Here is a 26721-nt window from a genome sequence, read left to right as displayed (position 1 = left end):
GATTCTTTTATATTAATTTATTTATGATTATATGTAGCCTTTTTCTAGTTTTATAATTTCAGACGGTGACATCAGCATTTTGAGTCTGCAAACAGGTGTTAATATTTTGTCATAAATAAAAAAAAAGCTCATACACGTTTCTACCAACAATCAATACGAAACTAACGATTTTAAATTGGCTCACTACTTGACTAGCCTATTGGTCCCAAGCAAATCGATTAACGTACCCCATTCTAGTCGAAATTCCAGTACTACGCAATGTTTGTTTTGATTCGCTATGAAAGTTTGACAGATAAAATGAGGGGTTATTGGTGTTTCCTATGTTTCGAGGGGTGAATCGATTAGCTTGGGACCGAAGAGAGTACCAGAGCTGAGCCAAAAAGTTGAGCACGTTATTTCGGGACCTTCTACACAGCAAAAAAAAATGTAATATCGATCAATGTAATTCAAGCTGATGTATGAAATTATGATGTAATAGCAAAAAGCAGATACAATATTACATCAATGGATGTAATTTTGTTCGCAAAATCGATGTACATCGTACAACGTTATATTACACAACCGATGGATTGACCTGGTTGCAGCAGTTTGGATGTAATATTCAACAACTTTTTTTTCTGTGTAGTCTTAGAGTTACCTCTATGTTTCTACCTTATACTAATCAATTAGTCAATATTTTAGAAATTTTATGAGTAGATATAAGTATTAATTTAAACACGTTAAATTTATATCTTCCCGATAAAATTGCATAATATTGACTGGTTCTATATATACTTCCGATTAGTCTCATTAAAAATCCACATACAAATTACATGAAAAGCATTTTAAACCAAACGGAATGTCACGTAAAAGTTACCAGATGTCCAGTAGTTTTCACCCCCATTTCACGTAAGCAGTACGTGAAAATCTGATTAATCACGTAGATAATTGAAGCTGTCAATCGGACGTGAAGATTTTTCAGAGTGTACCAATACTGCTACTTGGGAAAGTTGTAAAGCAATCGGGTGTTGCGTAGCTCATTTAATTTTTGTTTGTGCAACACCGAAGTTTTCGCTGCAACATAGAACTGTCAAATTGTGCATTGTTTTCGCAAAATCACAACATAAAAAATAATACCAATCAACTGCACCAGTTCCAGCAGTTTGTCGAAATTTCAGCGAATCTTTCGTTTAAAATCTCAAAATGGTAGTCCCTTCGGCCACTTCGCGAGACGCGGTCCTGGAACTAATGAGGCAGAAGGAAAAACTCGAACAGAAGATCAGCGATCAGGGAAGAGTCCTCGAAGCGGTAAGTTTAGGCTCAAATTACGCATCGTCATGCTTTACCCGGAACCACCAAACAGAATCAGGTAGGAATGACCGACCCACTGGTGGACGATTCCGGCTTTCCACGGAGCGATATCGACGTTTACCAGGTGCGACAGGCCCGTCATCAGATAATATGCCTGCAAAACGATTTGAAAGCACTGATGAAGCAAATCGAATCCGGACTACACACGGTCCATGCCGAGACGGCTGCACAGCAACAGGAGAACCTGGCCTCGACCAAACTGCTAGCGATGGAGACTGATTCTGAAGCGGAAGGACCGTCGTCATCCAGGAAGGTTCGACCGGTGAAACCGATCGTTAAGGTCAATTTGGTTAGCGAAGGATCTCCGGCACAGGATGCGGTAAGTTGGTTAAATTTTTGAAAGGGTAAATTTTGACTCAACGGGAAATTCTTTCCAGGGTATTGCATTGCGTGACGAAATTATCGAGTTTGGCACCGTCAATGCTTCCAATTTCCGAGATCTGTCACAAATTGCGGTGCTAGTTCGAAGCTGCGAGAATAAGACAGTCCCGGTGAAGGTTCGTCGGGATGGAAAGCTGGTCGATCTTGTGCTCACACCAAAGACCTGGAGCGGACGAGGATTGCTCGGTTGCAACATCGTTCCGATGGATTCCGTGGAGCGTTAGCAATAGCACCAGGGTAGGAGTGTTCTTTTCTCGTTTCGGTAGAGCAATCTAACAGGTGGTGTTATTTTACGATTTAACCGTAGCTTTATTTCCTTTTTTTTTGCCTGTAAAGATTCAATGCAATGTTTTGTTTTCGCTTCAAAGCGCCCCGAAAATTATAGAAATGAGCAAAAATTATCGCTGTTTTATTTCTGCGCGTATGTGTTGCGTACTGACCAACCAGAACTTCACTCGAAATCCGTGCAATTAATCGAAACTCACAGCACATCCACTAAATTGTTCTCTTGTTTTATATTAAATCAATTAAATCATGTCTGACTTCGCGGCCCCCCTCGCAGGAGTTGCGAGAAACTAACATTATTTTACAGTCCCTACTAGCGTAAGTGCTCGCAACAATTGTCGTCAAGATAAGATACCAGGTATACAAAGGAAGGTGTGCTTGCTAACCCTACTATAAAACAAAGTTATAGCTTGTAATAAGTAAACATAGGAAAAGAACCATACTTGTAAAACCACGTCTACTCGTCTGTACTCGCGCTTGCTATCGCGTTCCATGTTAGTAGTAACTACCGTACCCACTCCATTGGCCGTAGTTTCCGTAGCCCGACTGGGAATATTGCTGATTCCACGTACTATAGCCGTACGACGAACTGTCCCCGTACTGATACTGACTGGCCGCGGCACCGTAGTACGATGGAGTGGCTCCGGTGTAGCCATAGCCCCCGGCGGCGTAGCTGGCCGACGTCGCCGCAACAGCTGCACTGGCCGCAGCGCTGCTGGTGGCGGCTTCCTTCGATGACTTTTTCGGCGGGGATTGTTCCCTGGAAACAGTGGACAAAATATGCGTTATGCATTACAACCAAGTGAGACGGCAAACCCCCCTTGAACACTCACCTCTTCTTCTTGGCCTCGTTCGCCTTGGCCATTATCATCTGCAGTGCCTTCTGTGCCTCCTGCAAACCCTTGGCAGTGCTGCCAAAATCCTCCACGAATTCAACTTTCCGCTGGGCAAACAGCACCTTTTGGTCCGGTTCCAGACCGTCGCGCTCCATAAACTGATCCATGATGTCCACCACCTCCTTCTCGTCCACCGTGTCCCGCTGCAGCGACAAATCGATCAACTGTAGCGCCACCCTCGTGTTCGATGGATCCTTCTCCAGGTAGTTCTTCAGCACCAAATGGGCTTGATCGAGATCCTTCTTGATCTTGTTGAGGAACCTAGCATACTTGATGACCACATTACCGGCGATGGTTTTGTTCTTCGCCGTCGTCAGATATGTCTGATACAGCTGGACGCACTTGTCGTAGTCGCCACGACGTCGCTCCAGGTTTATCCTCCTGTAGGCAACCTGCATCAGATTCGGGCAGACTTTTTCCAAGTTTGCCAGAATTTCCGCCCCCTTGTTGGGGTTATTTTGAGTCTCTTCGAAAGCGGACCACATCAGATGGAGGCTCGGTTTGTCCGGGTGATGAATGGTGCAGGCCCGTTCGTAGGCATCCCGAATGCGGGGAATCATCTCCGGTTCATCGGATCGTGCGTCCAGGTAATGGATCAATTTGAGCCAGAAATCATCGTACAAAGCGCAAGCGATCAAGCAGCGCTCGAACAGCACCAGGATACGCTTCTCGTTTCCCAGTTCTATCTCGAAGTCAAGATATTCCTTCCAGTTCTTCAACTGACAGCGCTCCAGGGGCTTAACGTGGAAATACGGCCGCTTGATGCCTTCCTCGTAGCTCCATCGATCTGTAACGGCGGCAACCGTTGCCTTGTGAATCTTCTTGCGCCGGGAAATAATCCTATCCTTGATGGCGTCGGCTTCCTCTGAACTGTTTACATGATCATCTGCTTCCTTCTCCTCTTCTGGTTCGACTTCCATCTTCTCGTCTGTCTTTTCCTCCTCGGCCGGTTCCTTGTTCTCCTTTTCATCTTCCTTGACCTCCTCCCCAGCTGGCTTCGCTACCTTTGTCTCGTCCGTTTCCATCGATTCCGGTTTGTCATTTTCCTCTTTGGATTCCTTCACTTCCGGTTCCTGACTTTTGTCCCGTTTGTCTGATTTCTCCTTCGACGACTTGGACGGTTTGTGTTCATCGTGCTTGTCTTTGCCCTTATCGTGCGACCCGGCACGTTTCTTCTCCTTCTCTTCCTTACGTTTCCGAGCGGATTCCCGCACATATGCCCGCAGTTCCACGAATTCCTCCTTGCTGACCAGCGTATGAACCGGATTGTTGTTGGCCACTTCTTTGAAGCTGCAACGAAACAGTCCTGTGTTAGTTAGTGCCCCTAAAACCACCCAAACTCCGTCCAACTTACTGATCCAAGTGGTTGGCGTATCCTTGGGTGGGTGTCGCCAGCAGTCGATCGTACAGCGCCACCACACGGCCCACGCGTTTGCCCTCGTTCTCCCACTTGATGTAGGCCTCCCAGAGCTTATCCGATCGGAACTCCAATCCACAGGAGACCAGGGCACGCTCGAACTGCGACCGGATTGCCGTTTCATCGTCCGCCTGGTTGGTCTTGACGTGCGTCAGATAGTGGATCCACAGATCCACCGACAGTGGGATCGCCTTCAGACCTCGCTCAAAGACCTATACGCGGCCGCGGAAGAGAGAAAAGAATCCAGATGGCGGAAAAACGAATTTCCGTTGTAAATATTCAATGTATCTCACTTGCACTTACATAGATTTTTGCCTAAACGATACTTTTTTGTGTATACGTTACGAGATAAAGATTGGTCGTAAGTTTGTTTTTTTGTTTGTTTGGTGAGGCGGCGTATTTTTACAGAGAGAAAGAGAGAGCGAGAACTTGGTCGTCACTGGGGTCCCTAACTTCGAGCCTAACATAATGTGAATAATTTACATTTCATAGGTATGTGATGTTGAGTAACCTAAAACACTAGTGGAATAGTTTGACCCTAAGCACAGACAAATTTATGGTGATTATTTGCTCTCTAGTTTCTGGTAGATTCTCTCTCTCTTTCGGGGGGGTTCGGTCTTCTCCGCTTCTGGGACAATCGGGTCATTCCGCGATCCACTGATGATCATCCTAGCAAAAGTGAAAATGGTTTTCACCACGAATGTGAACATGTATTTCATTGTTTTTATACAAACCGTGCTCCTTGGCTGTTGCGGTGACCTGTTCTAAAAAAAAATAATCTTCGAACAAAATACTGTGTGATAATCACGGGGAATGGCCAAAGTAAAGCTCTGCAGTAGATTGCGGATGCCATACGGGGGTTAGTGGCAGATTTTAAATAAGCAATCCTGTACAAGCAGTGGGAACTTGTCCATTGATGCGGCGGGACTTAAGCAAGTTGGTATAGCTTTAAGACCGTCGATCCACCAAGCAAGTACGGCTCAAACAGCGTCTGGCATCTAAAAATGCTTGTCCCCGAAATGGCAGTCCCATTCTGGAGGAAGTTTTTAAATCGACGGGATGTAGAGCGTCTTATAGTTATAGTCTAGCCTGGTTTAATTACAAATAAAGGAGGTTTGGAGGTGAAGAAATCGGCCCTAAGAAGAACAGGGCTAGTTGAAGTGACCAAATAGTGACTAAAAAGTTACCTTAGAGAAGATTAGTAGTCGTTCTGAAGACACACCAAATAAATGATATGAACCTTTAAAGCGAGAGATTCAATAGAAAGTTTATGACCAAAGCCACGGTATTAGCCAGGGTGTCTTCTAGAAAACCGGGAATTCTCATGGAATTTGATTTTTTGACGTAGGACTACGTCTGTGATTTCTATATGGGGGTACACTTGGCGAAAACCGAAAATGGAACATGTAACAAAATTATGAAAGATTTTGAACGTTAATAACTCAGCTGCCCCTGGACCAATTGGAATAATTTTATTACCAATCGATCAGATATATTTCTACGCATCTGATAAATTTAAGACTTTATCATTTTTCAAAATGTCACCATTGAAAATTTTACGAATGTGCAAATGTTGCTACGAAAAGCGATTTCCCTAACACAGATTTCAAAGTTGAATTCCATCCGGTCTCACCAAACGATGTTTATTCAATAACCGCGTGGTGAGTGGTGGTGTTCTCCATACACAACGAAAGGCTGCCTGCAAGCAGCGAGCAGCAGCTCACATGAGCATCCATAGAAGGAGGCTGACGCCGCACCGCTATTGATCGGAATCAGTAGCATTTTTGAGTTGCTGTGGGCCATCTATGTCAAGCGCGTCATACTAAAGAGTATAAGCAGAGAGAACCCCGCTCAAATTCCAATTGCTACACAAAACACAAGCTGTTGCTGCAGTTAACAAGTAATATTTATTATATAAGACCACATAGTCCTACGTCACCATTGCTCACAACCCCATAGGGCTGTCCCTTGTAGTTTTTTTTTTTTTTAATATCTGGTAGACTCAGTCTCAGTCATTATTAGGGTAGGGAGGGGCATAGTGAACAGATGGGGCAAAATGAGCATCCTGTTTAGTCTTAAATTTCTAATTGTTCGACACAAACTAATATGGTATTGAACCTACTACCAATTAATTTATTTTGAACGATTGGAAATTTAAGGCTTAAGTACAGTGAGCATCCCCACCGGTTCACTATGTGCCTCCTACCCCTACTCAAGGGATTTAATAATTTTCTAACTAAGGATATTTCAATGAACAGAATGCATTTTAAAACACAAACATTTGATTTTTTCACGTTATTTTAATTCATACACTGAGACAAAAGAACGTAAGAATTCCATAAGAACCACTTAAGAATTTTAGCCACAAGAAATCGGTATGAACTTCATTGATTTGCCGTATGAAAAATAATGTCGGTAAAACAATAATAAAACGGAACAGACTGGAGCCGAACCATGGACGTTGAGATTATTGGTCCTGTGTCTGGACCACTCGTCTGTATAAGAGCTGTTAGTCGCGCTTATGTAATTCATATGTGTCGTTCATAAGTCGAGCCTTATGAAATCCTATTTGCCTCAGTGTATATTGAACTTTGTAGATCCATAGTTGATTAATCTTCAGTATATCTGGAATATGCATATGCAAACAAGTTTTTTTGAAATTCTGGAATTAAAAATTATGATGGTGTAAATGTCGGCTTCGGCACCCAGTGACCATTTTCGGCAACCTAAATTTAAACGTGAATTTCACTGTATTTTCCCATCAAAACACTTCGCAGAATGTAGTCAAACGATGTTTTTTTTAAATCCTTGTCGGGTGTTTTCATCACTGTGGCCATTTTTCTGATCTGATCTATATAGCTATATCTTGCTGGATCCACAACCTTCATAAGTGGACAAAGGGAATCCGCAATTGACGTGTCATTCGCCAGCTCAGGAACAATCCTATGGAAGGTCATGGAAGACCCGATGGGTAGCGACCACCACCCCATCGAAATCCGACTCGACTGTAGACCAACCGAAGCCTCCCGTAGACAGCGCTGGATCTACAATCAAGCAGATAGGACAAGTCACCAAGAGGCAATCACCGGTACCTGCAGAGAATCCGAACCGACCAACCTCTCGGACTACATCGGTTCAATTTTTCAAGCGGCAACAGACACTATTCCTCGATCTAGTACCATCCCAGGACGAAAAGCCCTGACAAGGAGGTTGCTTTGGCTCACTACCGTGTAAAAAGGAACGAATGTCGGCAAACTATACGGGAAGCGAAAGCCCAAAGTTGGGATAACCTTTTCAACGGAATCAGCCCAAACCAATCGGCAGCCGATCTGTGGGGAAAGGTTAATGCTTCAAGTGGGAAGAGGAGGAAGGAGGAATTACCTGCGATTCAGATACTATTGCCGATGTACTTGGAGAATACTTCGCCTCTCAATCAGCCATAGAAGGGTACGAAGAACGCTTCCGTAGGAAACAAAAGTTGCTTCGACACCCCCAGCATGCCAATTCCAGAGGAAGCAATTGTGCCTAAAATAAACGAACCCTTCCGGGTGAACGACCTCGCTCTAGCCTTATCAAAGGCTAAAGGAAATTCTGCGGGCCCGGACGAGGTGGGCTATCCTTTGCTCCGGAATCTACCACCAGAAGGAAGACGCAAGCTTCTAGATCTAATCAACCAGGAGTGGTCCCGATCCTCAAGCAAGGAAAGCCAGGCAGACAAGCTAGTGATTTCAGGCCGATCTCCCTCACATGCTGCGCCTTCAAAATCGTGGAAAGGATGGTAAATAGGGGACTGATGAACTTTCTAGAATCCAGGGACCTACTTGATCACCGTCAACACGCCTTTCGTCCCGGACACGGTACTAACACGTTCTTCGCCACACTTGCTCAAGCCCTTGACGACGCTACCTCGGGTGGACACCACGTCGAACTGGCAGCTTTAGCTTAGAGCATGGATGCCAGATGTCATCCGGATTTCGTGAAGAATTTCTTGGCAAACCGCACCTTTCAGGTACTTCTGGGCAACCACCGTTCCGCAACATTCCGAGAGGAGACTGGCGTACCACAGGGTTATCGCGGTCACCTTTTTTTTAATTTGTATGAATGGAGTTTTCGTTAACCTTCCTAAGGAAATTTACATCATTGTGTACGCTGACACGACATTATCCTCATGATCACTCACAAAACCATAAAGGCAATCACTGACTGGCTTCCAACTCTCAGCCGAAAAATGCACACTAGTGTACATCTGCTCTCACCATCATGCCGTCCTTAACACTCACCGTCTGTATCAATGGTACAGCTATTCCCATCAGGAGGTTAGCCCGTATCCTCGGAGTTCGAATTGACCGATATTTGACCTTCGAGCGCTTGCAAGACACGTCATAATCTGCTACGATCCATCGCAGGTCGACACCCAGACAGTAACCGGCCCATTCGGCTTTCCAGGGCAAGCAACATTCTGGACGTAAACCGAACCCTGTTGACTGAAATCTGGACCGGAATATCGTGCAAGCTTTCACTCGCAAGCAGAGCGTAAAATTATTGACTGCTTAGGCTGAGTGTGAAATTCATTGCTCTATCCAGACCGTATGTACCAAACGGTAAAGGACGAAGCAGAGGTGGCAACAGTACATTTTTTGAAAAACCATCGTCCAGAGCGAAACAAAACAGCCAGCACACGGGCGGCCGTTTATAACTACATTCCAAGCGAACAGCGGAGATAGAGAATAAATAAAATCTCGCAGCCTGATTTTTCCAAACAGTTTATTGTAATGAAATTTTAGCTGCAGGCTTGCGTGTGACAGTAAATTACCAACTCCCTTATTTACGCATAATTTTAACATCAATGCTTATGAGTGGTCAGTTTTCATTCTTATCTTTTAATTCCATGCAATAAACATCAAATAAATGCAGTAATTAGCCAGAAATCAGCAAAATTCTACACGACATAAATTTATGTCACGCGCGCCGCCGGTCTTGTCTGCTTCTTTGTGCGAAAATGTTCTGTCGCTGGCAGAAAACAGTTTAGAAATGTCATGACATTTTTGCCCCTTGCCAGTTTGTTTTTGTGTGTCGTCAAAATGGTTATCGCAAAAAGTATCAAATGTTAAGGAAAAAATGTTAAACTCCAGGACTCGTGCCACCACTGGGACGAAGCAATGAAAGAGCCAACAAAAACATTCAGTCACTCACGACCAGGCGACTCACCATGTAATTGAGGCATTTTTCCATAGAAAACGTACGCTCAGTCATTCAAAACAAGAATTGGGTACCATCACGGAAGAATAAACGTGCTGACTGAGTGCTATGCTGTCAGTACTGTTTTGGCCGGATTTGGCGTTGGTTCATTACTCCAATGCCACGGTAGCCTGGTATAAAGCCAACAAGGTCCAATTCGTACCCAAGGAGATGAATCCGCCAAACTGTCCCCAGGCCAGGAAAATCGAAACTTTTTGGGTCCTGACCGAAGCATATTTGCGGAAACATGTAAAGACAGCGGATTCCGTTACAAAGTTTGCGAAATACTGGGAAAAAGTATCCAAAATTGTTAGAAAGGTATCTGTGCTGAAGCTAATGAGTAGCGTGAGATCAAAAATCCGCTCCGAATCTCGGATTTTCTACGTTTAACTTTAAGATAATAGGGTTAACTACCCCATTTTCGGCCTATTAAGCACAACCCGCACTTAGCCTTTTTTAATCTAGCGCTAAATGGAAAACGAAATAAAAATCGAATTTGCTGAAAACAGAGTTCCGTTTTTTTAATCGTGCTTAGACATTCTGGGACACCCTATAGTCGCACTAACCCGAGAAATTTGGAGCGTTGTAAAAGTGCCTTCAAACAAGTTTGAACAGTTCTGTCGATTGGAATGGATAGATAAGCAAGCAGCAGATAATTGTAAACAAACAAACACGTCCTATGTGAGGAGTGTGATGAGAATACGTTAATTCTCTTACTTCAAGAAATTTTCAAGAATCTGGAGTCAAATTGCTTGCACAGCTTTAAGGGCTCATAGAATTTTATTATAAATCTTTGAGAAAAACATCAAGTGCAATCTGCTTTCAAGGTGTATTTCTGAGGATTTTTTGATTTCATGTGAAGTCTGAGATAGCTTTGTGTAGAAGTTCAAGAAAATCCTGACTTGAATTCAATGTGAATGTTTGTGAAAACTCTGATGAGCAGATCTTCTGTGAACTTCAGAGGAAAATTTCCATTCTGAGGATAATTTCATGAAGTTTGTGGGAGAAAACAAATCCGGAGCTCAGTTAATCGAAAGCTTCTGCTACGTACAGTCGCATTTGGTCACTTTCTAGTTCGTGCGGTATACAATAGTGTTTATTTCACTGCGATACTTGCCAGTTATTTCCATCGTTTTTGGAATATCCCGAGAAGTGTTCCAACGCGTTTCGTTTTAGTGCGCAGAGTGCATTTAGATTCAGAATCTTCACGCGCTATTCGGTAGTGATAAACAAAAGGCAAACAATGTGCAAAAAATGTGTGCAAAAAAACCATACTGCTATTCGTCTGCATCACACTGAGAGTGCTGTGACTGCTGTACATAAGGGCATCTCCACCGCAGAAGTTATACGACGCTATTCTGGACTTCGCTTGCTGAAAACCTTTCCATGCCATCTCGACTATGAAGTCGGGATGGGACTTTCCCCTCGATGGGGATCCTGGTGGTGGAGCAACGGGTTGTAATACCATTGATGGATCATACAGGGGACGTAAAGTTCCCGAATGGATGGACCCACAAAACGTTCATGGCCCACTGACAATCCTACGACTACAACCAGTTGAACCAGCTGTGCTTCCAAAAAATCCGACTGTGGTTAGTCTATCCGTAACGCAATGTTGCGGACTGATCGAGGGTGCATTTCCCGAAAATCAAGGAACCCGCTACGCCCTGAAAGTCAGAAGACCAGAGCAGGTAGATAAATTGAAATCTTTGAAAGAACTGTACGATCGCACTCCGATCAGCATCGAAGAGCATCCGATTCACAATTATGTGAAGTGTGTAATACACAACTACGAAGTGGTAGATCTTACCGAGGAGGAAGTAAAAGACATCCTAGCAGGGCAAGGCATATTATGCACCACATTGCCCCAAATGCAAGTCTTCTGAACCCCCTGCATCGAGTAAGAAGTGTCCAGTTTACGTGGCCGAAAATGAAATCGCCAAAATACGAATTGATCTGGGATTGTCATATGACGCGGGGCAGAAGATCTACCAGCAAAGGCACAATTCTTCACAATCAGGACAAGCAGGTAACATCAGCAATAGTAACGAAAATCAGGAAATCCTGAAGAGGTTGGCGGAAATGGATGAGCGCTTAAACAAAAAGGATAAGGAAATGGAGGAACAAAAGACGAATGGAATAAAAAGCTACAAGACCAGCAAGTTATCACGGACCGACTTCAGCATGACCAGAACATGTACAAAAATCTGTACAGAACGACGAAGAGCCAGCTTAACGAAATATCTCAGCAATACGTAACCTTGCTCAAGGAAACCGGAAGGGATGCTGAATCCGTCGGACTTCCAGCACCTCAGGCTGCAGTAGAGTCCGGTCATTCCAGCAAGGCCAACAACAAAGACTTTCAACAACAGCAACAACAGAAACAAAATAAGCCCCGGAAGAGTCGCAGCCGCAGCCGTAGCCGTAACCGTGGCCACAAGAGAAACGAGAAACCGAGAAGCAGATCGTCTAAACGCTTGCGTTCGCCAATCGATCCTAAAGTTAACCAACCTCAAAATAAGATCTGCAAACGTCAGTGACAACCGTCACCTTCCACCGGACATCCTACATGGCCCGTCGGATGATGATCCTGAGATGCAGTCTTAAACCGCCAGCTGAATTTCGTTCTTCGTCGATACCACTACAAACCAGGCTATCTCCAACTCATCGCGCGATGGCTAATATTTTATCCAACGTTGAAAAAAGCAATATCGACAACGAAGAGAAAAGTAATCGACACCAACAAACAAGCAACGAACCTACACAACTCTATACGAACGATTTAGGGAAATGCTCCATCACCAACATGGACCAACAACAGAAACTGGATGAAGCAAACGACGGAAGGCAATGAGAGCAGTGAAGAGACTTCCGCCTGATCATCCAGAAAAAGGAAGAATGATAGCAGAATATCGGTCAAAGAGAAATAAATGCAGACAAATCATCACAGATGCCAAACGCAGGAATTGAGAAGATTTCATCGATGGGATCAATAGTAACCAGTCTACTACCGAACTGTGGAGTAGGGTAAACTCCCTAAGCGGAAAAAGGAGAACAAAAGGAATAGCCATCAGACATGAGAACGGGTTATCGAGAGACCCCTCGGTTGTAGCCGATAAACTTGCAGAATATTTTGCCAGCCTTTCGGCCATCAGTGGCTATAGCCAACTTTTCATCAGAAGCAATGCTGCCTCCTTAACGTCATTAGATAGAGTTCCCATTCCACAAGACGTCTCCTCTCTACCGATCAACCAACCTTTCTCCATGTTGGAGTTAAGCTTTGCCCTTGCGAACAGTAATGGTAAATCTGCTGGCCCTGCTGAAACACCTACCACACAGGGGCAAGCAGATCCTTCTTTCACTTCTGAACCAGAACTGGACCCAGGATGTTTTCCCAAAGCAATGGAGACACAGCTTGGTAGTTCCCATACCAAAGAATGGATCATCCTCGACTGATCCAAAGGACTACCGGTCTATCTTATTGACAAACTGCACTTGTAAAGTTCTGGAACGTATGGTCAACCGCAGACTTACTGACTTCCTTCAAGACAACAATCTGTTGGATTGCCGACAACATGCCTTCCGTAAAGGTTACGGAACGGGAACCTACTTTGCTTCCCTCGGTCAAGTTCTAGATGACGCCCTACAAGCCCAACAGCACGTAGACACAGCAGCTTTGGACTTGTGTAAAGCTTATAACAGGACATGGACACCCTTCGTCTTAAAACAATTATCTGAATGGGGCCTATCTGGCCACATAATTCACTTTGTCCAGAATTTCCTTAAGAACAGAACCTTCCAAGTCGGCATCGGGAATCATAGGTCTATCATCGCAAGGGAAGAGACTGGAGTCCCCCAGGGCTCTGTTCTCGCAGTCACACTGTTCCTAGTGTCTATGAACGGAGTCTTTGGGGACCTTCCCAAAGATATCTTTGTTTATGCTGACGACATCGTCCTCGTTGTTGTCGGGCATAGACCAGTTTCACTTCGGAGAAAGCTTCAAGCAGCTGTCAATGCCGTTAACAGATGGGCCAAATCTGTAGGTTTTGAGTTGTCACCGAGCAAGAGTAACTTTACACACATCTGTAACAGCCGACACCGGGCGGAGTCAAACCCTATCAAAATCGAAGGCAACACAGTGCCATACAAGACCTGCTGTCGCATTCTCGGCGTCTATCTAGACCGCCACCTCAACTTCCAAAAACATTTCAACAGGGTCCGAGAAGATTGTCAATCAAGAATACGCCTATTACGCTTGATAACGAACCGTCGGAATCACAATAACCGCGATACTGCGCTCCGAGTTTCCACGGCCATCGTAACCAGCAGACTGTTATACGGTATAGAACTCACCTGCCGATCTTCAGACGAGATGATGCAGAAACTAGGACCAACCTACAATCGCTGCATAAGAATAGTCTCTGGTTTGCTACCATCCACGCCAGCGTCGTCAGCGTGTGTCGAAGCTGGAGTGCAACCTTTCCATTACATCATAGCCATAACCACCTGCTCGAGAGCTTTGAGCTTCATGGAAAAGACATACGGAGATGAGGAGGGAGTGTTCCTCCTAAGGGAGGCTAACAAACTCCTTCAGAAGCTGGCTCATCAGGAACTCCCACCGGTAGCTGAATTAGACCGGATCGGAGTCCAAGGATGGGACTCTTCCAAACCGAAGGTCAACTGGTCTTTTCAATGTTCTTATAAAGTCGGAGAAAGTAAGGCTGGAGTTATAAGTACTTTCAATCGTATGAAAGCGACGACGTTAGCTGGTAATGATTTAATATACACCGATGGTCCCAAGGCCAATGGCAGAGTAGGTGTTGGTGTGTCAGGAAGAGATCTTGTGATTAGGCTTGCTGAAACTCCTCAAACTCACTGGAGGTTTTAAAACACTCTTGTCCTGCGAGTTTAGCCACCCCTCACCTTGAGTGAGTGGCGGCAGGAATATGGAAGAAGTAAACAAAAACTCCTCGAGAGAGAGGGAGAGTGAATTTCAGCGAGAGGATGATTTGACGTGAGGTGCGCTTTTCGGGACTCCGGATGACTTTTTTGTTCGACGCAAGAAGCTCAGAGTTCACCCAGAGTGAGAGTAAGAGCGTGTGATAGAAAACATGAACATGAATGGCAGTAAACCTCACTCTCATTTTATCCCCCTCCGCTCACAAGCTCTGAAGCTCAGTGGAATGATTTGGCAGTAGGCATTCTACTTCTCAGAAAAATGCTACGCTCGGCTCATTTCAAACTCGCGAGTGAGACTTCAGCAAGCCTGCTTGTGATACACCAGCGACTACCAAACATGTGCTCAGTCTTCTCGGCTGAGGCCATAGCTATTCATCAAGCAGCGATCAATGCAAAGGCAACTTATACTGCCATATTATCAGACTCCGCGAGTGTCCTTAAAGCCCTTGAAACGGACCGTATACGTCACCCATGGGTACAAATGATCCGGGCGACCGTGAATAGTAGCCAACGTGACTACCGGGACTGTAAACAGGGAGATCTACCTCTAGGAGTGTCTACAGAGGCGTGTGCTTCCTCTGTTGAAGCAACACGAGGGCCCTACGATCTTCTGGCCGGATCTCTAGCTTCGTGCCACTATTAAGATGTTGTCCTGGAGAGGTACGCACCGGAACTAAGGCCCATCGAAAAATGCCGGTACTTCATTCATTTCATATGAAGCAGGCACTACCGAAGCATCCCAAGGAGGTCAAATCGGATTATGACAGTGGAGTTAAGCATAAGGTGCGAGCGTACGGTTATGGTATTGAAGTTGAATGAAATAAATAAGCCAAAAGCTTACTAATGGGTTAGATTTTGTCTGAAAGTTTGAAATGGATCGGTCAGTTAGGTAATTTTCTACAGCGTTATTTCCGTGATGCAATTTGATGTGGGACACCCTTTCAACAGCAGACAAAGTCGGCCGACTAAATCCATCGACGAAAAACGATTCGCTGACTAATACACCGACTGAAATTAATTTCAAGTGGCAATAGATTTAGTCTTGGATTTGTCAATAGACTCTCTCACTAAGTTAGTCTCAGCGGCCGTGTAATGAATTTGATAGCAAAAATGCCAACCGCTAAAGGGAGGTTTGCGTATTTGCTCATTTTGTTTTGCATACGGTGGTTGTAACCTCTGCTCAAATGCACCGCAACTGTATATGTTTGTCCCTTGGAGTTTGGCAGAGTTGCCAATCCTCTGGAAATGTAACGTCGCAGCTACAAAGCAAGACCATGCTGTAGGCAGATGGGTTCGATTCCCGGTCCGGTATAGGAATTTTTCGGGTTAGAAAATTTCTCGACTTCCCTGGCCATAGAGTATGATTGTACTTGCCACACAATGCAAAAATGGTACAGGCATCGAAAGCTCTCAATTAATAACTGTGGAAGTGCATCTAAGAACACTACATTTGATAGCACGCAATAAGCTAATATGCGATGAGCAATAAGCTTGAGATGCGAAGAAGAAGACATGTTTTCATTTAATTGAAGACTGTCGTAGAATCCAAAAGGATAACGTTATCGACTGTCGTCGTAGTCGTACATGACTCGCTGCTGCAGCGGTGAAGTCCACCTAGAATCTGTTGAAGGGGATTTTTCCAAAAATGTTCGATTAGGGTTAGCGTTATCTTAACTCTAAAGATACATAATTTACATGTCACAGTTTACTTCATTTGTACTTCATTCATTTCATATCTGCCATACTTACTGTCACCGATGCGAGAGCAACAAATGTAACTGGACCAGTGAGCGAATAACAAAATTTTACACTTGTTTCGTTTCTAATTGTTAGTGCATACTCATATTACTGATGCAGCTCAGGCAAAACAAAGAGGTTGTTCTGTCTCTTTCTGTTCGATCACAAATAATCACCAAAATTGGAAAATTACAAACAACATGTGGGGTTTTAGTCATGCATCCTATCTGTTCCTACAAAGGGGTTGTTGATTATAGTCCGCGTTCCTGAACGTATCTGCCTAGTTTGAAATAATAACTAAAAGCTCGACCGCGTTACTCAGCCAAAATCCTCCTCTTATCGACAAATTCTACAACAGGTCTAGAGTCTATGTGTGAATGAAAATGATCTGCACCGTGCATAAGTTGATTCACATTTTTAGAAATTTAGATTTTTTTTAAATAAAACAAAAACAAGCACAACTTATGACCGGCATTATTTCTTGTGTAACGATGAAATGGCTACCTACTAATACCCGGAAATCAACATCATATTCAGTTTCTTTCGAATCCAGATGATTGTTCTAACGTTCTCCTCTTGCTGTATATTCTCACGTTTTTTGTTTTGTTTTGAGATAAATCACAATACTTGAACAGTTTTGAAAAAAACAAGTCGCCCGATGAAAAAATGTGCCATTCAATTCAGCAGGCAACTCTTACAACACATAATTAACTATCAAATATGATGGATAAATAATATCACAGAAACATTTGTACATTAAAGGAACACTCGTTGTGGGCCACGGTGCGCTGAATCACCAACAGTGGTCAGTGCTGCTTCCGGTCCGCTGCCAACTCTCGCGTGCGCAAACGGATGGACACGGGTGGGTGTGGGCGTAAATGTGTTTGTGTGTGTGTGTGTGAGAGAGAGAGTGTGTGCGGTGCAAAACCGGATTTCAAACACAATTATATGGAGATGTGGTATCATGTTTCGAAAAATGAGCGGAGATGATGTTTGGGTGGGGGGGGGATGGTAGTTCGAGGTCGATAGTATTTGGAAAAACTGTGCCCTCTCTAAGGCTCTCTTCTAGGCGCTTACACGTCCAACGGTAAAGAATACGAGAATGAAAAACCGATTAGAAATTGATGGCCACTTACCTCCTCGCACTTGCGCTTGCTGCCCTTGCGCTTCTCGTAGTCGGCGTACTTCCGCCAGTAGCCATAGCAGTACGGATAGTGAGCCAGGAAGGCATCGTACGCCTCCCGGGCGGCTTCGATGTCGTTCTGCGGAATGGGTGGCATGTTAGTAAGGTCAAAAATGGAAGGCCAGGAAAGTGGTTCCTAGTTTTTACCTCTTGATCAACGTATTGAAGAAGATAGGTCCAAGCGGTGAAATCCGTTGAATCATCATTGACTGCCTTCCAGTATTTGTCCAAATCTGGCAATTTCTTCTTTTCCGGCTCTGCAAAGAGGTAAGACAAAATACGAGCTGTTCATTGTTTTTTTTTTAAATAGCTTTATTAGCGAGATTTTTAGATCGTTGGCTAGTTCATCTCGTGAGCTGGTCATTGCCATAATTATGAAAGATTGCATGCGCTTCAATTTTTGTTTTGGGCGGTGTTGTTTTGATATGAATCCTTGTTCACACACAAATCTTGATAGAGTAGGGCGTAACAGCTTTTGACAGCTATGACTTCTCTCGATGATTTCTCGAAACTCAAGGCACGTCCACGCAAACCAACATAACCAACGGGAAGGGGAAGTCGTCCCCTATCAGATGGTGACGTTGATTTGAGTGAGCGAGCCTTGGCTTTCTAGAGATCATCGAGAGAAGTCATTGTTTGCTAAAGATGTTTCGCCCTAATGCCAGCTCTATCTAGAAATATATTTGTTTTTAAATCCCTTGTAGCGTAATCTTGCACTTAAGGGGAGATTTCTGAGAAAATTTGCAACCATTTGTGCCTGATAATCTTGGTGATGTGGTTGGACCTAGTGGTTGTGGCTGGCAGGTTCCAGGCTCGTAGTAAGAAGTCCAGAGGCAATTGTTGCTTGTCTGCCATGGACGGAATTGAACCAGACGTTGACTTACTGTCGGCGATCAGCTGGTTGATGTGCGTTGAACACCACCTGTCCCACTCGCTTCAGAATCACTCCTGATACCCATCTCCACGAATTGTTAGAGTGCCCCTTAACGTAGACTAGGTCACCTTTTACTGAACGATCTTGAATCTGGTTGAGCGGTCGCTTCCCGAACGGCTGGTGGACTGAGTAAGTCCAGGCTGGTCCGAATTCTACGCCCAAACATGACTTCGGACGGAGATATGCTTTGTGGTGCTGACAGGTTCGGTAGGTCAATTGAAAAGTGTCCGATGCTTCCTGAATTGATCCACGAAACGCTACCGTTGTCGCTGACTTGAGTTTCTGGCATACCGAAGCGAACGCAGGAACTTCGTAGGATTCCGATGGTTGCAGTGGCTGTTATTGACTTGGTTCCGACGATTTCCACTCACTTCGAGTACGAATCGACGCTGAGCAGAAAGTATTCTGCTTCGATAGACCCAGCGTAGTCAATGTGGACACGCTGCCATGGCCACGACAGCGGCGGTGCTTCGAGCGGACTCTTGGCTGCAACTGCACAGTGACGGGACGCTTTGACGTGCGCAGAGATATCCGAGTCGATAGACGACCAGTAGACGAAGCTACGCGTAATCGCCTTCAAGCTGCTGCTGGATTCCCGGATGACCACGATGTAGATGGTGTATGCAACGCATCCGGAAACCGATCGCTTGCAGATGTCCACGAAACGCTCGACTTGCCCGTTAGACTACGGATGGAACGAAGCAGTTGTCACGAGAGCGAGGCAGAATTGGCACTGGTTGAACTGCGTACCGTTGTCGCTGACTAGCGTTTCTGGCATACCGAACCGAGCGAAGAGACGTCGTAGGATTCCGATGGTTGCAGTGGCTGTTGTCAACTTGGTTCTGACGGCGCGTGCTTTGAGCGGACTCTTGGCTGCAACTGCACAGTGACGCTTTGACATGCGCAGCGATATCCGAGTCGATAGACCACGCAATCGTCGTCAAGCGCTGGATGCCCGGATGACAACGATAGAGATGGTGTAGGCAACGCATCCCGAAACCGATCGGAATCACTAAACGTTCCGCAAACATCACGCCCCTTTGAACCGTAGATAGCGAATCACTTCGGTCGATCCGTTCTGAAATGGCCGTCTTCAACTGTGGCAAACAATGCTAACTGCAGGGTCGAAACGGCTGGCGTGCTGTATTGTCCTGAAACTGAGACGAAGTGCGTTAACTGCTTCCAATGCAAAGGATCTTACATCGTTCTCCGACGAAGTCTTCCTCTGGCTTGACGTGTTGATCGATCACCCGGGACAGGATATCGGCGTGTCCGAATTTCGTCGTGTTCACGTAGACATTGTTGAAGTCGTAGAGCAGCAACTGTAGAGTCCAACGTTCGCCGTGTAGGCTGGGATGCCATTTTTCAACCCGAAGAAGTGGAGCGTGATCAGTTTGTAGTGTGAAGCTCCGAGCAAACAGTATCTTGTGGAGCTTAATCACAGCGAAGATGATCGCGAGCCCCTTACGGTCTGGCTGACTGTAGGCTTTCGCATCCGCTGCTACCACTATCTCGCGTTGCGGGTTGTAGTGCGTCAGAAGCAAATCAGAGGTGAGAATATGCTTGAAGGTGGAGAAGGCCTTGTCGCATTCCACTGACCAGACGAACTTCTTGTCGGTTTTGAGAAGCTACTCGGGACGAACTTTCCGTAACAATTGATCGCTCCCAGAAACGATCGAACTCCAAAGATGTCTGTCGGCGCTGACCCGTCGATGAGGTGTCCCAGGTACTTGATTTAACGCTGGCCAAAACGAGCACTTTTCCGCTTGGATGGTGAATGTGAACTCCAATGGTCCGCTTCGTTGACTCCGCCGACCAGAACATCATCGAGATACCCCGAAGCGCAGTTTAGTCCAGCGAGCATTGTATGCACAAGCTGCTGAAACGCTCCGGGTGATGCCTTAACTCCCGGTGGAAGCCGATTGTACCGATAGAGACCTCGATGTGTGTTGATGGTGAGCAACTCTCGACAACTTTCGTCCACCTCCACCTGCAAGAACACATCTGAAATTTGACTATTTGACTGAAGACCTTGCAGTTCGTCCTTCGGTAGAGGAAGTGGGTACTGATGCGGCTGCAGAGCAGCGTTTAAACCAGTGGAGTAGTCACCGCAGATACGGATTGCACCACTTGCCTTTCGAACAACGACGATTGGAGCTGCCCACTCCGAGAAATCGACCGTTTCAGGCCGGTTCAACTCCGCGTCGACAGTACCATGTGGTTTCCAGCCTCGGTCGCGGTTTCACGAATCTGCTGCTCCCTCTGTTGGTCCGCTAGAGCCGCTATCCCTTTTGCTGCTGATCGTCCGCTCTCTCCACAGTCCGTCATAAAACGAGCTTAGGTACCTCATATTTATACCTCTAGCTGTATCAAAATTCCCGAACCAATCAGATTCCGTTTACATACGGTCTATCACGCTACACGCTCACTAACTAACTATTCCACACTAACTCTATCTACTACACTTCGGTCGGCACACTGGGGATTTAACTTCCCTCAACGTGAACTTCACCTTGGTCTTCGAGCACAACCCTGGTTCATCACTGAACGCCGCTGGAAAAGCTGCTTGGAGGGAGCTGATCAATGTTGGATAGTTGCTGATTCGATAGCAGAACTCATCCATAGGCATCGACCCGAGGTTGAACGTGTCAATTAGGTTCAGTCCAAGCAGATTGAGCTGTTGTTTGACCACGAAAAATCGACCTTGACGCTTCTTCTCTTTGATTGCAACTTCACAGGAACACTGAAACTCAAGCTCCAAGGGTTTGACGCATGCTGTAGCGGCTTGAACTGTTGCAGGACTTACTGTGGGTTTTTCGATATGCTCGGAAATGACGCAGTGTCGAGTTGGAGACTGAACTCTTAGAGGAGGGAGTTAATACGACCGACATGAGACTAAACTAGACTTTATTTCACCGAGTTGCTTCGATCTCCTTCACTCCTCCTCAAGCTCGATGAGTTGCTTCGATTACTCCTCCTCAAGGTCAAGGTCAGACCAATTTTCAGGCGCATCTTCTCCATCTTGACGCGAGCCAATGGTTTTGTTAGACCATCGGCAACCATTTGTTCACTGGGGCAATAGCAAACGTCCATCAAACTATTGTTGACCAACTCCTTCACAAAAATATAGCGAGTGTCGATGTGCTTTGTTCGGTTGCTACCGCCGGCAGATTTCAGCATCGCAATACAGCTTTGGTTGTCTTCGTGTACAACTACAGGAGCCAGAATTGGTTCTCCGACGTCCTTCAGTAGCTTCATCAGCCACATCAGCTCGCGGCTGGCTTCGGAAAGCGCCACGTACTCCGCTTCGGTAGACGAAAGAGTTACGCATGGTTGTTTTTCGGGCTGCCCAACTGATTGGTCCTCCAAGACAGAAGACGAAACCGGTGTTTGATTTCCGGTCTGTCTTGTCACCAGCCCAGTCTGCATCGACGTATGCTTCCAGCGGTCCGGATGAACCTAGACGTAAGCTCCAATCCACTGTTGACTGGAGATACCGGAGCGTCCGTTTTGCTTCGGTCCAGTCTGCTTCCGTTGGTCGACTCACCTTGCGGCCCAGAATTGAGGCGCTTATGGCGATGTCGGGTCTCGTGTTGACCGCGATGTATAGAAGAGCACCCACCAGGCTCTGGAACTCGTCCTTTTTTGGGCATGGGCTCCTCCTCCTTTTGCTGTACATTCGGGTACCCGGGATCCATCGGTATCGGCGAGCTTTTCGCTTTTGATTGTCCGAACCGGTCGGCTACCTTCTGGATGTAGGTTTGTTGGTTCAGGAAAAACTGTCCGCCGGATCTTGTCACTCGGATTCCCAAATAGTGTCGCACGTCTCCAAGGCACGTAATGGTAAAGTGCTCCGCTAAATGCTTCTGGACGGTTTCGTATTCCGCTTCTGTGTTAGTGACAATCAGCATATCGTCCACATATAGTAATATGAACGTCTTCTTCTTCTTCCAGGTTTTTACGAACAGGCATGGGTCTGCTTCAGATGGCACGTAGCCCAGCTGCTTCAAGACTTCGGTGATTTGTTTTCATTCCACACCCTTCCAGCCTGCTTCAGACCGTAGAGACTTTTTTCGTAGATGCAGTACGTTGTCCTTAACCCCGTTATGGAATCCTACCGGCTGCTTCATGAAAATGGTCTCCTCCAGCTCTCCGTGTAGGTACGCCGTCTTCACGACGACGTGCTTCACCAGCATTCCTCGTCTGGCGGCGACACTCAGCAGGGTCCGACTGGCGCAAAGACCCCACGGTAGTCGGTTCCGTATTTTTGATTGAATCCTTGCGCTACCAGCCTGGCCTTATAGCGGATCAGGTTTCCGCCCTCGTCCATCTTCTTCGTGAATACCCATTTGCTGCCAATAGTCTTCTTGTTTGGCGGCTAACGGATGACATCCCATGTGGAATTCTCTTCATGCGCCTTCATCTCTTCCTCCATGGCTGCCTCCCACATGCTGCGCTCGGGGCTAGCCATTGCTTCTTCGAATGTGCGTGGCTCGTCGACATATTGCGCTGTGGTACGCTCCGATCGTCGGACTACTGGTACATCAACTTCGACGACGACGTCTTGCTCCTCCTGATAGCCAGATTTCTCAAGCTCCTCCTGCGGTTCTGTTTCCACAAACGTCTCCTCATTGACATCGTCGTAGCTGGTCTCAAACCCGAGTAGATCGGACTCATCCGATACGTCCACGCTCTCGTCCACGTTTGCTGGAATAACGGGGACCTCAGCTTTCGGTTCCTCTAGGAGTCTAAATGGATAATCAACGATACTTCCCTTCTGAGGTTCGGAGTGCAATGACAGGAACCTGCAGACCCGACTGACGGTCAGCTTGTCATTGTTCGGATCCATGAATCGGTACGCCTTGTGTTGGGAGGAATAACCAGCGAGCAGCAACTTCCGAGATTTCGCTTCTAATTTGCTTCTCTTCTCTCCAGGGATCCACACGTACGCCGGTGAACCGAACATCTGGAGGTGGCTCATGTCCGGCTTCGTGCCATACTACAGCTCGTACGGCGTTTTCTTCAACGGCTTCGTCGGCAAACGGTTTTGTAGATAGTTCGCAGTGTTAACCGCTTCCGCCCAGTATTTCAACGGCATTCGGGAGTCTAGTAGCATGCAGCGCGCCACTTCCACCAGTGAGCGGTTCTTCCGCTCCGCAACCCCGTTCTGCTGCGGAGTGTAGGCGGTGGTAAATTGCTGACGTATCCCCTGCGCTCGGCAGAACACATCCAACACGTCACTCCGAAATTCACCTCCCTGGTTGGAACGGATGATCTTTGGGGTTTTTCCAAATTCCGCCTGGGCGAACTTGATGTACTCTTGAATACGCTGGGAAACCTTGGACTTCTGCTTCAGGAAATATACGACGGTAAACCGGGTGAAGTCGTCAATCATGGTGAGAAAATAACGGCACCCACCGGGTGTCACGGTTCGCATGGGTCCACACACATCGGTGCTTGGGCTTTGGAAAAGTTGCTTCCGCTTCACGTGGGTCTTGAGCACCGAGTCCAGTCCGCCGCTCGAGCAACGTTTTGCCACCTCGTCGACCACCTTGGATTTGACCAGATCCAGCGTTAACTCGTCATAGTCCTGCTACTCGAACTTGAACTCAACACCTGCGACCGAGATGGATTTGAAGATTGTCGCAGAGGTGGTGGTTCTATGAAAATGTCATTAATGGCTTCGTCTGTTCGTTGGCAGCTTCCACTGACCATACTACGTCCGATTGGATCACATCAAGCAATGTTTCTACTCTTGACCCGTTGTTACTGAATGTAAGAAGGATTTACTTCCCCATTGGACATACGATGCCTCTTTGGCAGCGGGAAGTTCTTCGTCCGAAACGTTGTCCGTATCGTTTGGCAGATCAGCGTTCTACTTAGCTTCCTTGATTTTCCAGACCAAACTGACAGCATTTCTGACACACGGTAAGTAATAAATAGTTGTGTGATTTCATAAGACACATATCCAGAACAACATGTGAAAAGGGCATACAAGCTTTTTGTAAACAAACCTTCTTATGCCCTTTTCTCGCCACCCATATGACACCAACGCAAACCTTTAACATCACCGGGTAGAGGAAACTTTCCCCTTCCCGATGATATTGCTGGTTTGCGTGGGCGACCCTCGGTTGGTGAGAAAAGGGCCTACAAAGGTTTGTTTACAAAAAGCTTGTATGCCCTTTTCACATGTTGTTCTGGATATGAATTCCATAAGTACAACTTATGAAATAATCTCCGTAATAAAATCCCAAGCATTGAAAGACGTGAGAGCAAATCATGGAGTCATCAATCTGAAAACGGTCCAACTCCAGTCTGCTACAGTGTATATTCCTCCAAAGCAGAACAATCCAATGGAACTCAGAAAACGACACCAAAACCTTCCGTAATAAATCAAAACAAAACGCTACTTACCGACAGGGGCAGCGTCGACTTTGGTCTTCTTCTCCGGGGCCTCTCCAGATTTGTCCGCCGCTTTGTCCTCGTCCTTCTCCAGTTTACGCTTAGCCGACGGTTCCTTCTTTTCCTTCTCATCTGCTCCCTTCGGTTTCTCGACAGCTTTGGCATCGGTTTCCTTTTTCTTGGAACCCTCCTCCGCCTGTTCCGACAGCTTACGCTTCTTCTTGGCCGAATCGGGCAGCTCGTCATCGGACACATTGTCCGTATCGGCCGGAAGATCTGCTTTCTTTGCCTCCGGCAGTTCTTCGTCCGACACGTTATCCGTATCAGCTGGCAGTTCTGCTTCCTTGGCAGCCGGAAGTTCCTCGTCCGAAACGTTGTCCGTATCTTCGGGCAGATCTGCTTTTTTGGCCGCTGGCAGCTCATCATCCGAGACGTTGTCCGTGTCTTCCGGGAGATCTGCCTTCTGGGCCGCGGGCAGTTCCTCATCGGAAACATTATCCGTACCGGTCGGGAGCTCCGGGACAAGCTTCTCCGTCGATTGTGGCAGTTCATCTTCCGAAACGACTTCAGCATCGGGAGGCAACTCGGCCCGATTGGGACCAGGTAGTTCATCATCAGAAACCTCTTCCGCGTCTTGAACTTGCGGCTGCACAGGTTGCGGTAGTTCATCTTCCGATACCATTTCCGCATCGAGATCCGTATTCTTCGAATCTTCCTCAACGAACCCATTGGCCACGTTCTCAGCCAGCGCGTGATCACTGCTACCGGTCACTTCGTCGGTGTTATCACCGTTCAAATCTTCCGAAGGAGCTTCCGGTGCTTGTGGAATGGAATCATCATCGAGGGAAATTACATCTTCCACAACAGCAACAGCAGCAGCTTCAGCTGAAGGTCGCGAGGCGGAATTTTCGTCCACAACCGATGGGAGACTGTTGGCATTTTCCTCGGCTGCCAAATTCGCAATGAAGACACTTTCCTCCGGAGCGCCACCAGCTTCCTCCTTATCGGAGGACGACTTCGTGTCCACTTGGAACTCCTCGAACAAATTGGTTGAACTGTTATCATCAGTCGATTTGTGCTGTTCTTCCAACACCGGAACAATCAAATCCTGCAGCTGTTCCATGACCCTGTTAGTATCCGGTTCGTCCGATTCCACTGCGGCCTAGGAAAAATAAACCTCAATTAGACAACGATCACAAACTCCTGTTAGTAACCACAATCATTCAGCTCGATCAGTTGGCCCTTGCGAAGTCTTCCTGGACGCACAAGCCACCCGAAAGCGGCCCGCGCCTCTCAGAAGGAAACGGAACAACGCCACGCTTCCTCCAATACTCGCATTTTCCATCATCATCCAAAAACCATTAGTCATCGAAAAACAATCGGGAAAAAAAAAACACCCACCTCTTCGACGATAGCGGCGGGGATCTTCTCTTCAGGAGCCTCCTCCTCTTCCTCTGGTTCCGGTTCCGGTTGTTTTCTGTTCCTCCGGGATGACCGCGTTGGCGTCGGGGCAACCGGTTGAGGAGTTTTGCCCCTTTTGGAGCGGGTGCTCCTACGACCTGCGGAAAACATAAACCCATCAGTAAAATAAACACTAACCAACCACCTCCACCCGCTCGTAACCATGCAACAACAGCAATAAGGGAGCGAGAAGAAAAAAAAAAACAGCATACGCGACAAAAATTAATGGCGGAAGAGCAGCCGTCCCAGGGACGATTGGAAGCGATAGCTTTAAACGTTGATTTTCACGCAGGAAAACATCGCTTGCAAACGATCGGCACCATATTCGCCATCGGTGAAACGTGCTCGACAAAACGGTGATAGTTTTAGGCAGTTTATATTAGTTTTTACAAGGGAAATTACCTGTTTCTTCCGGAACAGCAACGTCTTCGTCACTTACACTGGCCATCTTTTTTTCTTTTGCTCAGTTAACCGCCGC

At 46.3% G+C, this 26721-nt stretch overlaps 2 protein-coding genes across 2 annotated transcripts; one reads left to right on the top strand and one right to left on the bottom strand.

The window, feature by feature from the left end:
* Window positions 1–1139: 1139 nt before the first annotated feature.
* Window positions 1140–2129, top strand: LOC135704085 (26S proteasome non-ATPase regulatory subunit 9). Its single transcript, XM_065225514.1, has 3 exons — window positions 1140–1287; window positions 1343–1669; window positions 1728–2129. The coding sequence occupies exons 1-3, from the start codon at window positions 1183–1185 to the stop codon at window positions 1953–1955; spliced, it is 660 nt and encodes a 219-aa protein (XP_065081586.1). The 5' UTR covers window positions 1140–1182; the 3' UTR covers window positions 1956–2129.
* Window positions 2017–26721, bottom strand: Prp39 (pre-mRNA processing factor 39). Its single transcript, XM_065225497.1, has 8 exons — window positions 26646–26721; window positions 26184–26341; window positions 24795–25944; window positions 17594–17703; window positions 17400–17525; window positions 4267–4541; window positions 2850–4202; window positions 2017–2776 (listed from the first exon to the last, which is right to left on the bottom strand). The coding sequence occupies exons 1-8, from the start codon at window positions 26689–26691 to the stop codon at window positions 2512–2514; spliced, it is 3483 nt and encodes a 1160-aa protein (XP_065081569.1). The 5' UTR covers window positions 26692–26721; the 3' UTR covers window positions 2017–2511.

The sequence above is a fragment of the Ochlerotatus camptorhynchus genome, unplaced genomic scaffold, assembly GCF_037179485.1.
Source record: "Ochlerotatus camptorhynchus isolate MF236.1 unplaced genomic scaffold, CSIRO-AGI_Acam_v1.1 ptg000230l, whole genome shotgun sequence".
NCBI lineage: Eukaryota > Metazoa > Arthropoda > Insecta > Diptera > Culicidae > Ochlerotatus > Ochlerotatus camptorhynchus.
Note: the sequence above shows the minus strand (reverse complement) of the source record. Positions and strands in the feature narration are given on the sequence as shown.